This window comes from Eretmochelys imbricata, chromosome 10 (assembly GCF_965152235.1).
Source record: "Eretmochelys imbricata isolate rEreImb1 chromosome 10, rEreImb1.hap1, whole genome shotgun sequence".
NCBI lineage: Eukaryota > Metazoa > Chordata > Testudines > Cheloniidae > Eretmochelys > Eretmochelys imbricata.
The window spans coordinates 52,212,364-52,227,774 of record NC_135581.1 but is presented as its reverse complement, the minus strand read 5'-3'; the positions used below and the strand labels follow the sequence as shown (position 1 = coordinate 52,227,774).

Below are 15,411 nucleotides of genomic sequence, written 5' to 3'. Positions count from 1 at the left end.
TTCATTTAGATATTATGGAAGATGAGTGCTTATACTATTGATTGCAGAGTGTCATTATTTATATGCAGAGCAGATGCAGTTAAGGCCTCTGTGATCTGCTCATTTATTGTGTATCCTGCTTGATCAGGAGACAGCCTTTTCCTACGGTGAAAGACAAATGCCAATAGCAGGCTTCCTTCTGTGGAAAAACTAATCAAACCTGCTAATGTGCAGATAGAGCAGACAGGGGAAGGGAAAGGGAGAGGTTTTTTGTAGATTGTGAAATGAGATCACAAATTGAATTGCACCTGTTGATTTTCATCACAGGAGTTCGTTTAACTCAGAAATCAGTTCATTATGCTTTGTTTTAATGTGACCCTCTTTTTTATTTTCCTGTTCCAGGTTTCCTTAGTTCTGTCTGCCCTTCAAGCAGGAAACAAAGGTACTCAGGCTTGTATCACTGCAGCTAGTGCTGTGTCGGGGATAATTGCAGATCTGGACACAACTATCATGTTTGCTACAGCTGGAACCCTTAATGCTGAGAACAATGAATCATTTGCGGATCACAGGTCAGTGATACCGAAAAAGCTGGTGGAGCAGGCTGGCTGCAACAAGGGGGCGGGGGCAATAGATAAATGTCCTGCTAATGGCAAACAAGAGGGGGTGGAGATGCAGTTTTTCCTGCCTTTTCAAACCCCTAATAATGAAGCCAGATGAGCAGAGGGGTGAGAGAGAAATAGGAAAGGGTTGGGGTCAGCACTTCAAAAGCTAGATAAAGTAGCCTGTATAGTAAAAGCAAATTTCATTTTGCCCATTTATGTGGGAGAGGAAATTTTAAGAAACAGCTGGATCATTCTCAACTGTTTCTAAAGAAAACCTCAAAGATCAGTTTTATCGAATTTTTTTAATAAATCCATTTCTATATTTCATTCTTACTGATTATGTTACACTGTGATCCTAGTTTGAATAATTAACTGTCCATGAATTCAAAGAGAAATAGGTTTTCCGATGTTTTTTGCGAGACTTGTTTTTTACTTCATGGCTTTTTCTTCCTGGGTTACTAAATCCACTTGCCCACTGCTGATGTTGGAGATTATTAATGGAAGAGATGCTGGAGTGTCAATCATGTTGTCATTTGGTGATAGGATGACCAAATGTCCCGATTTTATAGGGACAGTCCTGATATTTGGGGCTTTGTTTTATATTGGCGCCTACTACCCCCCACCCCCGTCCCGATTTTTCACACTTGCTGTCTGGTCACCCTATTTGGTGAGATGACGATACAGGTTTCCTTCTGATAACGTCTGATATAGAATGAGAGATCTGGAGCATCCAGGCCATTATTCCCCTCATATTAAAAACCTGGTTCTAGTGGTCAAGACGGTGAGCTGTTGCTTAACAGCACAATCGGCCTATACTGCCAGCATTTAACTCAGTGCTGTGCCAGTGGCTTTGGGAGTATGAAAAGTGCAATGCAGCCCAAATTATTGCAGCTTTATACACTACGAGTTATGATTCATTTTTATCATCAAATAGTAAGTGTGTTAAATGCTGTGTGACAAGTGTGAAGACAAGGTCCTGCTTCAAAGAGCTGAACGTTGGAATGCAAAAATAGACAAAAAGGCTGAGCAGTGATGATTAGCAGTAATTTCGTTCCACATTCCTTACTTTGTTACTGAGCCGATCGCTTCTCTGAAGGGACGTCTAGAGGTTACTTGCTAAGGGAAGGGAAAGCCTTTATGCAGAGGCTTAAATGGAGTATGCAAAGTGTGTATGTATAAACACAGGTTGGGGTGCCCCCCTACCCACAAAGCAACAGTGTGGTGTCCATGTACAGTTGTTGAACAGTTTCTCCTCCTTACAATAAATCTTAATATTGTACCTCAGAACTTACTTTTGCTGTTAAAAATAGCAATCTTGTTTGAGAAGGAGAGAGATAAGCAAAGAGCTCAAACAGGGTCCAGAGATTTAAAAACTCAGTACATTTTGTCAGGTTTCAGAGTAGCAGCCGTGTTAGTCTGTATCCGCAAAAAGAAAAGGAGGACTTGTGGCACCTTAGAGACTAACAAATTTATTGAGCGTAAGCTTTCGTGAGCTACTGCTCACCTCATCGGATGCATTCAGTGGAAAATACAGTGGGGAGATTTATATACACAGAGAACATGAAACAATGGGTGTTATCATACACACTGTAAGGAGAGTGATCACTAGAGACTGGGAGTGGCTAAGTCATTATGCAAGGTAGCCTATTTCCCCTTGCTTTTTCCTACACAGGCCAGTCCTTGCCTACAGACAGCCCCGCAACCTGAAGCAAATACTCACCAACAACCACATACCACACAACAGAACCACTAGCCCAGGAACCTATCCTTGCAACAAAGCCCGTTGCCAATTGTGCCCACATATCTATTCAGGGGACACCATCACAGGGCCTAATAACATCAGCCACACTATCAGAGGCTCGTTCACCTGCACATCCACCAATGTGATATATGCCATCATGTGCCAGCAATGCCCCTCTGCCATTTACATTGGTCAAACTGGACAATCTCTACGTAAAAGAATAAATGGACACAAATCAGATGTCAAGAATTATAACATTCATAAACCAGCCGGAGAACACTTCAATCTCTCTGGTCACGCAATCACCGACATGAAGGTCGCTATCTTACAACAAAAAAACTTCAAAACCAGACTCCAGCGAGAAACTGCTGAATTGGAATTCATTTGCAAATTGGATACTATTAATTTAGGCTTAAATAGAGACTGGGAGTGGCTAAGTCATTATGCAAAGTAGCCTATTTCCCCTTGCTTTTTCCTATCCCACCCCCCCAGACGTTCTGGTTAAACTTGGATTTAAACTTGGAGAAAAAAGAAAAGGAGTACTTGTGGCACCTTAGAGACTAACCAGTTTATTTGAGCATGAGCTTTCGTGAGTGAGCTGTAGCTCACGAAAGCTCATGCTCAAATAAACTGGTTAGTCTCTAAGGTGCCACAAGTACTCCTTTTCTTTTTGCGAATACAGACTAACACGGCTGTTACTCTGAAACTTGGAGAGTGGTCAGTTTGGATGAGCTATTGCCAGCAGGAGAGTGAGTTCATGTGTGTGTGTGTGTGTGTTCCCAGGGGGCGGGGGGGGGGGTGAGAAAGCCTGGATCTGTGCTGGAAATGACCCACCTTGATTACCATGCACATTGTAGGGAGAGTGGTCACTTTGGATGAGCTATTACCAGCAGGAGAGTGAGTTTGTGTGTGTATGGGGGTGGGGGGGTGAGAAAACCTGGATTTACGCTGGAAATGGCCCACCTTGATTATCATGCACATTGTAGGGAGAGTGGTCACTTTGGATAAGCTGTTACCAGCAGGAGATTGAGTTTGTGTGTGTGGTTTTTGGAGGGGGGTGAGGGGGTGAGAGAACCTGGATTTGTGCAGGAAATGGCCCACCTTGATTATCATACACATTGTGAAGAGAGTGGTCACTTTGGATGGGCTATTACCAGCAGGAGAGTGAGTTTGTGGGGGGCGGGCAGAGGGTGAGAAAACCTGGATTTGTGCTGGAAATGGCCCAACTTGATGATCACTTTAGATAAGCTATTACCAGCAGGACAGTGGGGTGGGAGGGGGTATTGTTTCATGGTCTCTGTGTGTATATAATGTCTACTGCAGTTTCCACGGTATGCATCCGATGAAGTGAGCTGTAGCTCACGAAAGCTCATGCTCAAATAAATTGGTTAGTCTCTAAGGTGCCACAAGTACTCCTTTTCTTTGATCACTTAAGATGAGCTAATACCAGCAGGAGAGCAGGCGGGGGAATGGGAGGGGGAGAAAACCTTTTGTAACGATAATCAAGGTGGGCCATTTCCAGCAGTTGACAAGAACGTCTGAGAAACAGTGGGCGGGGGGGGGGGGGGGAATAAACATGGAGAAATAGTTTTACTTTGTGTAATGATTCATCCACTCCCAGTATGTTTTGGATATTGCATTATAAAACATAATTCAATTCTAATTAAAACTTTCTTTAAAGCAAACAAACAAATTGCTGTCTGCTGTCTCTTTGAATTCAAAAGGTATTACCTGCTTTTTGCATTGTATCTGTGTTTTCTAATCTTTAATTGCTGTGGGAAGTGCAGAAATTGATCCTTTTTCAGTAAAGCTGGATAATCATTTTGATTTCCTTTTCCCTAAATGAGTAATTGGAGTAAGAGAGTATGGCATGAAACAGCTGCTATGTAAGAGCAGATTTTTCCAAACTCTGAATATATGGATTTAATACTGTGCACTTCCAACATAATTGAAGATTGCCCCATTTCTATAAAAAGAAACGTACTTTCCAACTCATATGCTCTCATGAGTTATCTTACCACAGGCCTTGTTTAAACTAGAGTTTAAAGGTATGATGTTAGCATGTGTTTGCCTTGAATATATGTTAAACTGGTCAAGATAAATCCTAGAAGAGCACCTGTACTTAAACTCAACCAGTTGTGCTTTGCAGTGTGCCTTGTCTAGACCAGATTTTTAATGTGTGTTACCATACATTGCTAATGTGCTAACATCACACTTTTAAATCCTTGTTTAAAGAAGTTACACGTTTTTCCTTCCACTATATCTAGCAATCCTGAGAATTCCAGTTGCTGGGTTTTGTGCACATTTTGTTTATTTCTAGGCTTACTCTTTTTAAGTTCAGTAAGGTTGAGGCCTGGCAGCTCTCAACCCTTCACTTTTGTTTTCTAACCTTTTTTATGAAGTTCAGTACTCACAATAGTTGACTGGATTGACTTTCCCCAGAATATGGGGGCAGGGGGTTGAAATGTTTTAGATTTGTCTGCCTAAAGAGTTTATGTGAAGAAGGAAAAAAAAAGATATGAATCAGTCCTGTTTCCTGCAGCTTCTCCCTTTCTCATCCTCCCCCACAAATCCTTATTTTCTTTTCCACAGAACATGCTGGTGGAGGTTTGACAACTGGTAGTTACACCATGGCTCGGCTTAATCTCTCCACATTAGGACCCAGTGCTCCCTCCCTCTCCCTATTCCCATATCTCATTTCCTTTCAAGAGGAAGTCATTTCATTGAGTCATCCTGAGTCTGGTGTGTTGACAACCTGAAACGTAGTGCATCTGTTCTAAGTGGGAATTGCAACCTGACTTTGGCGTTGTAGCTAGGATTATCACTAGTAGACACTGGTATGCTGACCTACATAGAGCCCTTTGTCTACGTAGCACTTTCTCTGTTAGTCAGGACAATGTTGAATAGCTGTGTGTTTTTTTTTCTCTTCTCTCTTTCCCCTCTCCTGCTTCCCTTTTTTCCCCAGGGAAAATATCCTGAAAACAGCAAAAGCTTTAGTTGAAGATACAAAATTGCTCGTGTCTGGGGCTGCCTCAAGTCAGGATAAACTAGCCCAAGCAGCTCAGTCATCGGCTACCACCATCACACAACTGGCAGAGGTGGTAAAACTGGGAGCAGCCAGTTTGGGATCAGATGACCCTGAAACTCAGGTAGGAGGGGCTGCAGGAGCAGAAAATAGACCAATGTTTTTAGTGTTTAAAGACATGGAGAATATCACAGAAGTGAGAAGTCTGGAGGTAAAGTGTAATTTTTTTTAAAGTTTCTTTCTGTGGAACTGAGGCTTCCAAATCAGTTAGGCACTTATGAAAATTTTACCCACAAATAGCACAAACCTTGCACTGCCTCTCTTGAATGATTTGCGGTTTAATCAGGCACCTCCCTTCTTCGAAAAATAATGCTGCAAAAATGGACAAGACTTGGTATAGGGTGTCTAGTCCCTCCCCCACCAGTTTTGGAATTTTTTTTTTTTTGCAAGAATATTCTCCAATGCCTTGTTTTTAAATGGCTCATCATGGGGCTTCCTTTAGGAGACTATCCCATAGTTTAATTGATTTCACTGCGAGAAAGCTTTTCACTGAGTTTAAGACCAAGGTAAACACCTGTTGTTGGTATGGTATGGTATGAACAGTATGCTAGAACTTCACAGATATGCCTGGATTATTTTACTCTTTTAAGTCATTTAATTCTTCGAAGTCGATTCAATTAAACATTTAATTGTTTGAATCCTAGTGAAATGTGCGCGGGTGTGTGCACTGTAGATGTGTCTGTGTTAGTAAATTAATTTGAAAATGTCTGATTGTTTGAGGCACTGGAAAAAATGCGTATGTCAGTCTCCTCTTTGACCTCACATATGATCTTTGTTCCAGTGTCAACTTCCAGAGCATTCGTCTGTGGGGGAATATTTTTGAAACTGAAAATGTTTGCTTCAGGAGCCATTTTTGATAACTTCATATTTCCGACTAGCAACACTGAGGAATTTTAAGTATTTATTACATTTTCTGACTTTGTCGTCAAGTAAAGGCTGACAATACCGGTTTACCAGTAAAAACCACACCGCACAAGCAATTATTTATTTGTACAACTTGTACATGTGGTGTGATAATCCATAGTGGGGGTGGAGGAAGGAGTTCAAATTCTAGTTTTAAGTGTAGTGTGTGTAGTGTAGTTTTAGTGTAGGTACAGACATTTTCAATAACTTCTGCACAAGGTGTGAAAATACAAAATGTAACTTTTCCATATAAGTTAAAAGCTCATTTTACTCAGGCTGCTGAAGCCACAGAAGCATGAAAAGTGTGTGTGTGTGTGTGTTGCCACTGTTCTGTAACGAAGCCAGATAAAGAAGCGAGAGCTGCACCAATCTACATTAGGTCTTTAGGGTCTTGTCTTTTCCTTATTGCTGATCAAAGAGGTTCTGAGTTACCAAAGCTTGAATAAGTTTTTACAAGAAAGCAAAGATTCTAACTTGGCCATAGATTGTAATAAACTGCAAACAGGCTGAACCAAGGCAGTGCTAAACTTTTTATTTCCTATCCATTACTGAGAAGTAATAGATCCATATATCTTTTTTTTTTTTCTTTCGGCGCTATCCCATTTTCCATGCATGTTTTCGCTTTGAAAAAGGGTACAATTGTGCTGATATCACTAAACCAAAGCAAAAGGTTGAAGGTATCTGACCACTCAGCAGATGAGAAGAGAGTGGGGGAAAAGATGCTGGGGGAGAGAGTTATTCTGATGTTTCTTGGAAATAATTAGTGTGCTCATGGAGAGGGGCATAATAGACTTTTTTTCCCCAGTACTTGGTTTGGGAGGCAATTTACTTCAATTTGACTGCTGCTGACTCTAACCTCAGGCAAGTCATTCATCATTTAGTTCCTTGGGGGCTCTTAGGAGACTAGGCTACATAAAACTTCCTTTTCCCTGAAATGGACTGTTTCCCTTATGTCCAGGGTATACTAAGTATGATTGATCTGCTTACGTCTGTCAGAATAGTAGCTGATGTCACAGTAAATGGGGTCATTCTCTAAGGGAGGATCAAGCTGTAAGTTCGTACCCGTTTAAACTGCTCCTATTCTATTCCCATGCTGAACAGAACACAGAGGTGAATAAGCCCTTCTTTGGGAACACGATGGGAAAGAGAGAAATCCTCCTTCGAGAACCATTTAATTACAGGAGACAGTAGCTAAATCGGATTCTGAACATAGTATAAAATACCGTACAGATGAACACAGCTTTATTTTATGCAGGAAACTACGTGTTGCTTTTTTAGCATTTGTGCATACAGTATCTTTTTCTCTCTTAACATTGTGTACCAACATTTGCCCTGTGCTTAGCAGACTCCTTCAGTGTACAGCCTGCCCAAATCTTCCATCTATGGGCTGAGGTGAGTTGTGATTGCACTAACCTCGCATCCAAATTTCTCATTCTCGTAGGTTGTACTGATCAATGCTATTAAGGATGTTGCTAAGGCCCTTTCTGATCTCATTGGTGCTACAAAAGGAGCTGCTAGCAAACCAGCAGATGATCCATCAATGTACCAGCTCAAAGGTGCAGCTAAGGTAGGTAGTGCGATATCTCTCCCTTTTAGAGAAGTTTAGAGGTTATCTCAGCTTCTGTTATGAAAGTTGAAAACATTCCTTTGCTTATTCCCTGCTGTTTGCTTTGATGTTTATTTAAAGAAACAGCTAGCATCACTTTGTTGCTAGAATCCTAAAGACTGGTGGCAGTGAATTCTGGTTCACTTCAGTCTCTTATTTTCCTTCTGTTTCATCTGTATCCTACTAACTTAAACTAGATGATTGATGGAAAGTTGGATAGTATCATTCATCTCAGTGCCTGTAAACATAATACCAGTTTTCTTAGTCATCTCACCACAGCTAGTTAAAGAGTTATATTCCTTCTGTCAGGTACCTCTGTCGCTCTGCAAGCATATGTGTCTGGAGGGAGGATGGAAGTCCCTGGTATATTCAGGCTACGAAACAAAAGTTTACCTTATAAAAATGTGTACTTGAATCCTATAGCAAGGGTAATGAACAAGTAATGAGAAGTCCACAGTATAAGCGTCCAGCTGTTAAGATGCTAACTTGGACCTTTCAGCTTTTAGAAAGTGGTCTGGAGATCTCGAACAGGCTTTCTTTAAAATGTAGTGTACTTTGATTGCATTTCTCCCAGGCTGTGCTTCTAAGTGGAAGTGTCTATTGGTCAGAGCACAGGATTTGGACAGCTTCTGCCACTGTTTTATTGTGTCACCTCTTTGTGCTTCAGTTTTCCCACATCTGAGATCTCTGTGAAACTTGCTTCACAGGGTTCTTGGGGCTTAATGTTTGTAAAGTGCTTTGAGATGCTGGAATTTGGGCAGTATTGGATCTACTTCCAGATGATCGGGTCGTCAAAGTGACTTTTACGCATTTGCTTGGCAAAGAGATTTTGCCCTTTCCCATCAAATGTGGACCTGCAGTGATCAGTGCCTCAGATTGGATTACTGCGATGCACTCTGTGAGGGGGCACTCATCAAAGACCATGCAAAGTTCACCTACTTCAAAACAGTGTCTGCTTCCCTTTGCTTTACAGAGCTCAATGTGATTTGAATCCTGGTTATCTGAAAGCTCCTTGTGTTCCATCCGAAGATCTGAGATGGGCTTAGGTGCTGTCACGAGAGCATTTGTATATCTACAGGCTGGAGGGAAGATATGCCCTTCCTTACTTGCTTACTTTGTATTTTGGAACCAGTATTTGACCATCAGGGCATAAGGCAAGGCTAGCTACAGTATTGACTCAGCCTTTTCCTGAGGGGGAAGTTGTTAAATCAAGGTTTGGGTTGATTTCCTGGGAGCTGGTTGACTTCTTTTCAATTGATGATGGCAGTTGTGTGTTTAATTGTGGTTTTACAAACTGTGCCAAGAGAACGTAATAGTGGCATTTCACAAATTAGTAAATAATGAGCCTGGTCTCTGACAAGGTTTTTTGAGGTTATAGTCTTGCGTGTGTGTGGTAATGGAGGCAAAGAAGAGGGCACTAGTTTCTATATGTTAGAAACCTATTGACTTTTCATCTTTCTGTAGACAATTCATACCAGATGTGGAGAAGGGACTCTGTTAATTTGAAATTATATGAGAGGTAATGTTATAGCGTAAGTGCTGTTAAGCAAAATTGCAGGATGAGGTATGTTATTGCATAAAGACATGCCGAGGAGTGCCCAGAGACACAGACGCTAGGACTCCTGGAGAGGCGTTCCACCCAGACTGCCTGTCTGGAATTTTGGGGGATTGAATCTAACAAGTGATCACTTTGGTCCTGAGGAGAGAGGGAACAGGATCCCGGGAGAGAGGGGTTGGGAACTAGACTAGGGTTAGGAAGGGAAGCACCGCTGGGTCCTTGTAAGATCATGCTTTCCCTGTGGGAGCACAAAGTAGAGGGGTACTGAATGCTATTGGGAAGTTTGTTTTGTTTACTTTGGTTAAGTGAAGTTTAGTGGTTTTTCAAACCCAGAAATCAGCAGCAGAGTCAATCGGTCAGTTTGCAAGAGATCTGCAGGGCCCTCGAAATAGTTAGGAAAAGCATCCAGGTTCACCTGATACTCACAGACTAGTGTTCTGAGAGGAAGCTTAGAGGGATAAAAGGGCTGTACTAGCAACCCAGAGACACTGGGGTTGAAAAAGTTTTATGCCGAGGCCCGGGCAAGTTGTGACCCCGTGCACTCATGTTTAGGAAAGCCCCACTACTCAGTGAATCTGGCTGTATCAATCTAAGTTCAGTAGGGATCATTCAAAAATAAAAGCCTGTCTATAGAGTTCACTCTTAGCTGTTTAATCCATATTGTATTTAAAGCTTGTTGTTCCCTGAAAGGATTAATAATGGCTTCATAGCTTGATGTTCCTTGAATCATGTGGGTGTGTCTCCTAAATGTGGGAGAAGCAAATGATGTATTTTCATCTCTCCATCTCCCCGTTTCAGGTGATGGTAACCAATGTCACATCACTTCTGAAGACTGTTAAAGCAGTTGAAGATGAAGCCACTCGAGGCACAAGAGCTCTCGAGGCCACGATTGAGTGCATCAAACAGGAACTCACGGTAAAGAACAGAATAATTGCACATGACAACTTTCTAAAGTACACTCTTAAAATCAAATCAGACTTCACTGGAGGGATGTTTTGGCTGCTCTGTTGTGAGTTAGAGGCAGAATGGTCCTTACCCACAGCTCTCAACACACGACTGCATGTCACTTCAACCTATCGACTTCCACACATCACCAGTCTCCCCATTAGGCTGTATTTCTCAGGTGTGAGATGCTACTATTATGAAATACGCTTGGAGAAACTGGTTCTTCATTCCTCCAGACATGAAACTTTCACTGTAAAATGTTATTTTCTGAGTCAAATGTTCACTTTTCATTGTCCTTGGTTTGTAAATGTTTCTCTAGTGTCAAAGAGCAGCACTGTTGGCACTTGCGGTTTGAAACTCGTCTTCATTTTTTCCTTTTTTCATAAATAAATAACCTGATAACTGATATTTCATCTGAGCAGAAATTACATGTAGCACTGAATTAGATCTTAAACCAAAAGGGTTGTTTCCTCCCCCCTTCACAATAGTTTTCTGACCCCCCCAGCTGCTACTTTCAGACACTCCTTTTGTAAACCACTGGTGAGTGATGTAAATTAATAGCTTTGTATGTTTGCGGAGGCTAAAATATCCTACCTTTCTTAGTAAAATAACGACCGCACATATGGAGAGAGACTGTACTGGAGAATACATATTATATAATTTGTGGACTTAGTGTTCAATAGCTCTGTTGACACAACCTTGTCTTCTTGAACATTCCCATTGTGGCAGTTCCGAAGGGCTCACTCTGTTCTGGCTTGTTTTTCACTGAACATAAGAACGGCCATACTAGGTCAGATCACTGGTTCATCTAGCCCAATATCCTGTCTTCCGAGAGAGGCCAATGCCAGATGCTTCAGAGGGAATGAAACAACAAAGAAATTATTGAGTGATCCATTCCCTGTCATCCACTCCCAGCTTCTGTCAGTTAAAAGCTTCGGACATCCAGAGCATGGGGTTGCATCCCTGATCATCTTGGCTAATAGACATTGATGGACCTATTCTCCCTCAACTTATCAAATTATTTTTGAACCTCATTATAGTTTTGGCCTTGACAACATCCCTTGGTAGTGAGTTCCACAGGTTGACTGTGCATTGTGTGAAGTAGTACTTCCTTTTGTTTGTTTTAAACCTGCTGCCTATTAATTTCATGGGTGACCCCTGGTTCTTGTGCTATGTGAAGGGGTAAATACTACTACCTTATTCACTTTCTCCACATGATTTATGAGTTTATAGACTTCTATTCTAATATAGCATTTTTGAGGTGGTGGCGACCAGAACTGTGAACGTAGCATGGATTTATTTTATGACATTTTCTGTCTTATTATCTATCCCTTTCCTAATGGTACCTAACATTCTGTTTGCTTTTTTTGACAGCTGCTGCACATTGAGTGCATTTTTTCAGAGAGCTATCCACAATGACTCCAAGATCTTTTTCTTGAGTGGTAACAGCTAATTTAGACCCCATCATTTTGTATGTTTTCCAGTGTGCATTACTTTGCATTTATCAACATTGAATTTCATCTCCCATTTTGTTGCCCAGTCACCCAGTTTTGTGAGATCCCTTTGTAACTGTTCGCAGTCTGCTTTGGACTTAATTATCTTGAATAATTTTGTTCATCTGCCAATTTTTCCACCTCACTGTTTACCCCTTTTTCCAGCTCATTTATGAACATGTTGAACAGCACTGGTCCCAGTACAGACCCCTAGGGGACACCACTATTTACCTCTTTCCTTTCTGAAAACTGACCATTTATTGCTACCCTTTGTTTCTTGTATTTAACCAGTTACTGATCCACAAAAGGACCTTCCCTCTTACCCCATGACGGCTTACTTTCCTTAAGAGCCTTTGATGAGGGACTTTGTCAAAGATGTTTTGAAAGTCAAAGTACACTATATCCACGGATCACCCTTGTCCACATGTTTGTTTGACCCCCTCAAGAATTATAATAGATTGATGAGGCATGATTTCTGTTTACAAAAGCCATGTTGACTCTTCCCCAACAAATTCTGTTCCTTTACATGTCTGGTAATTCTTTTCTTTACTATAGTCTCAGCCAATTTGCCTGGTACTGAAGTTAGGCTTGCTGGCCTGAAATTGGCAGGATTGCCTGTGGAATCTTTTTTAAAAATTGGAGTCACATTAGCTATCCTTCTGTCATCTGGTATGTAAGCTGATTTAGGTGATAGGTTACGTACCACAATTTCATATTTAAGTTCCTTCAGAACTCTTGGGTGAATACCATTTGGTCCTGGTGACTTAGTACTGTTTAATTTACCAATTTGTTCCAAAACTTCCTCTATTGACATCTCAGTCTGGGACACCTCCTCAGATTTGTCACCTAAAATGAATGGCTCAGGTGTAGGAATCTCCCTCTCATCCTCTACAGTGAAGACCAATGCAAAGAATTCATTTAGCTTCTCCGCAATGGCCTTGTCTTCTTCAAGTATTTCAATTGATTGTTTGGCTGGCTTCCTCCTTATTTAATTTTTTATTTTATTTTATTTTATTTTGCTGTTAGTTTTTGTGTCCTTTGCTCGTTGCTCTTCAAGTTCTTTTTTGGCCTGCCTAATTATACTTTCACACTTGACTTGCCAGATTTTATGTTCCTTTCTATTTTTCTCAGTAGGATTTGACTTCCAATTTTTAAAGGATGCCTTTTTGCCTCTAACCGCTTTTTCTACTCTGTTGTTTAACCCTGGTGGAACATTTTTTGGTCCTCTTACTATGTTTTTTTTTTTTTAATGGGGATATACATTTAATTTGAGCCTCTATGATGGTATTTTTAAAAAGTTTCTGCAGCTTGCAGGTATTTCACTCTTGTGACTGCACCCTTTAATTTCTGTTTAACTGGCTTCCTTATTTTTATGTGAAAAATGCAGACCCTGACAAAGGAAGAATAATTACAGAATATATATTTTTTTAAAAATTAAATCCCCACATAAGCTGTGGCACAGTAAATGAAACATCAAAATCCTTTGGGTGAACTCTGCAATCTAAAACTTTCCAGATACTTACCAGTGTCAGAGTAGCAGCTGTGTTAGTCTGTGTTCGCAAAAAGAAAAGGAGTACTTGTGGCACCTTAGAGACTAACCAATTTATTTGAGCATAAGCTTTCGTGAGCTACAGCTCACTTCATCGGATGCATGCAGTGGAAAATACAGTGGGGAGATTTATATACACAGAGAACATGAAACAATGGGTGTTACCATACACACTGTAACCAGAGTGATCAGGTAAGGTGAGCTATTACCAGCAGGAGAGGGAAAACCCTTTTGTAGTAATAATCAAGGTGGGCCATTTCCAGCAGTTGACAAGAACGTGTGAGGAACAGTAGTGGGCGGGGGGGAGTAAACATGGGGAAATAGTTTTACTTTGTGTAATGACACATCCACTCCCAGTCTTTATTCAAGCCTAAGTTCATTGTATCCAGTTTGCAAATTAATTCCAATTCAGCAGTCTCTCCTTGGAGTCTGTTTTTGAAGTTTTTTGTTGAAGAATTGCCACTTTTAGGTCAGTAATCGAGTGACCCAAGAGATTGAAGTGTTCTCCGACTGGTTTTTGAATGTTATAATTCTTGACATCCGATTTGTGTCCATTTATTCTTTTATGTAGAGACTGTCCAGTTTGACCAATGTATATGGCAGAGGGGCATTGCTGGCACATGATGGCATATATCACATTGGTAGATGTGCAGGTGAACGAGCCTCTGATAGTGTGGCTGATGTGATTAGGCCCTTTGATGGTGTCCCCTGAATAGATATGTGGACACAGTTGGCAATGGGCTTTGTTGCAAGGATAGGTTCCTGGGTTAGTGGTTTTGTTGTGAGGTGTGCGGTTGCTGGTGAGTATTTGCTTCAGGTTGTGGGGGCTGTCTGTAAGCAAGGACTGGCCTATCTCCCAAGCTTTGTGAGAGTGATGGGTCGTCCTTCAGGATGGATTGTAGATCCTTGATGATGCGTTGGAGAGGTTTTAGTTGGGGGCTGAAGGTGATGGCTAGTGGCGTTCTGTTATTTTCTTTGTTGGGTCTGTCCTGTAGTCGGTGACTTCTGGGTAGTCTTCTGGCTCTGTCAATCTGTTTCTTTACTTCAGCAGGTGAGTATTGTAGTTGTAAGAACACTTGATGGAGATCTTGTAGGTGTTTGTCTCTGTCTGAGGGGTTGGAGCAAATGTGGTTGTATCGTAGAGCTTGGCTGTAGACAATGGATCGTGAGGTGTGGTCAGGGTGAAAGCTGGAGGCATGTAGGTAGGAATAGCGGTCAGTAGGTTTCCGGTATAGGGTGGTGTTTATGTGACCATCGCTTATTAGCACCGTAGTGCCCAGGAAGTGGATCTCTTGTGCGGACTGGTCCAGGCTGAGGTTGATGGTGGGATGGAAATTGTTGAAATCATGGTGGAATTCTTCAAGGGCTTCTTTTCCGTGGGTCCAGATGATGAAGATGTCATCAATATAGCGCAAGTAGAGTAGGGGCTTTAGGGGACGAGAGTTGGGGAAGCGTTGTTCTAAGTCAGCCATAAAAATGTTGGCATACTCTGGGGCCATGCGGGTACCCATAGCAGTACCGCTGATTTGAAGGTATACGTTGTCCCCAAATGTGAAATAGTTATGGGTGAGGACAAAGTCTCAAAGTTCAGCCACCAGGTTTGCCCTGACATTATCAGGGATACAGTTCCTGATGGCTTGTAGTCCATCTTTTAGTTGATTGCTTGAGACAGTCTCAGGTGTGTCTATATATTTATTAAAAATAAGATTAAATCCTGACCCCAACGAAATCAATGGAGAAACTTCATCCGGGATTTTACTCAGTATGGGAATATTGTATATACGTGTGCACTGCTTTAACTGGCTTGAGACAGGTTGAATTTGAGTACTATTAAGAGATGTCTTTGTAACAGTTGGCAAGGGCTTGTTCCTCAGTTTCTCCCACACACGGTGAGGGGGTGAAAGCCAAATGATGATAACCTGGATAAAAGGAGTGGCCCTTCCAAATGTG

The 15,411-nt window shown here is 41.4% G+C and overlaps 1 protein-coding gene across 1 annotated transcript in view; it reads left to right on the top strand.

The window, feature by feature from the left end:
- TLN2 (talin 2) overlaps positions 1–15,411 on the top strand; it is a 177,700-nt gene that overhangs the window by 124,983 nt on the left and 37,306 nt on the right. The window contains exons 44-47 of the mRNA XM_077828077.1: positions 382–548; positions 5,288–5,471; positions 7,752–7,877; positions 10,273–10,389. Of these exons, the coding sequence (XP_077684203.1) occupies positions 382–548; positions 5,288–5,471; positions 7,752–7,877; positions 10,273–10,389 (594 nt within the window). The remainder of the gene's footprint in view (positions 1–381; positions 549–5,287; positions 5,472–7,751; positions 7,878–10,272; positions 10,390–15,411) is intronic.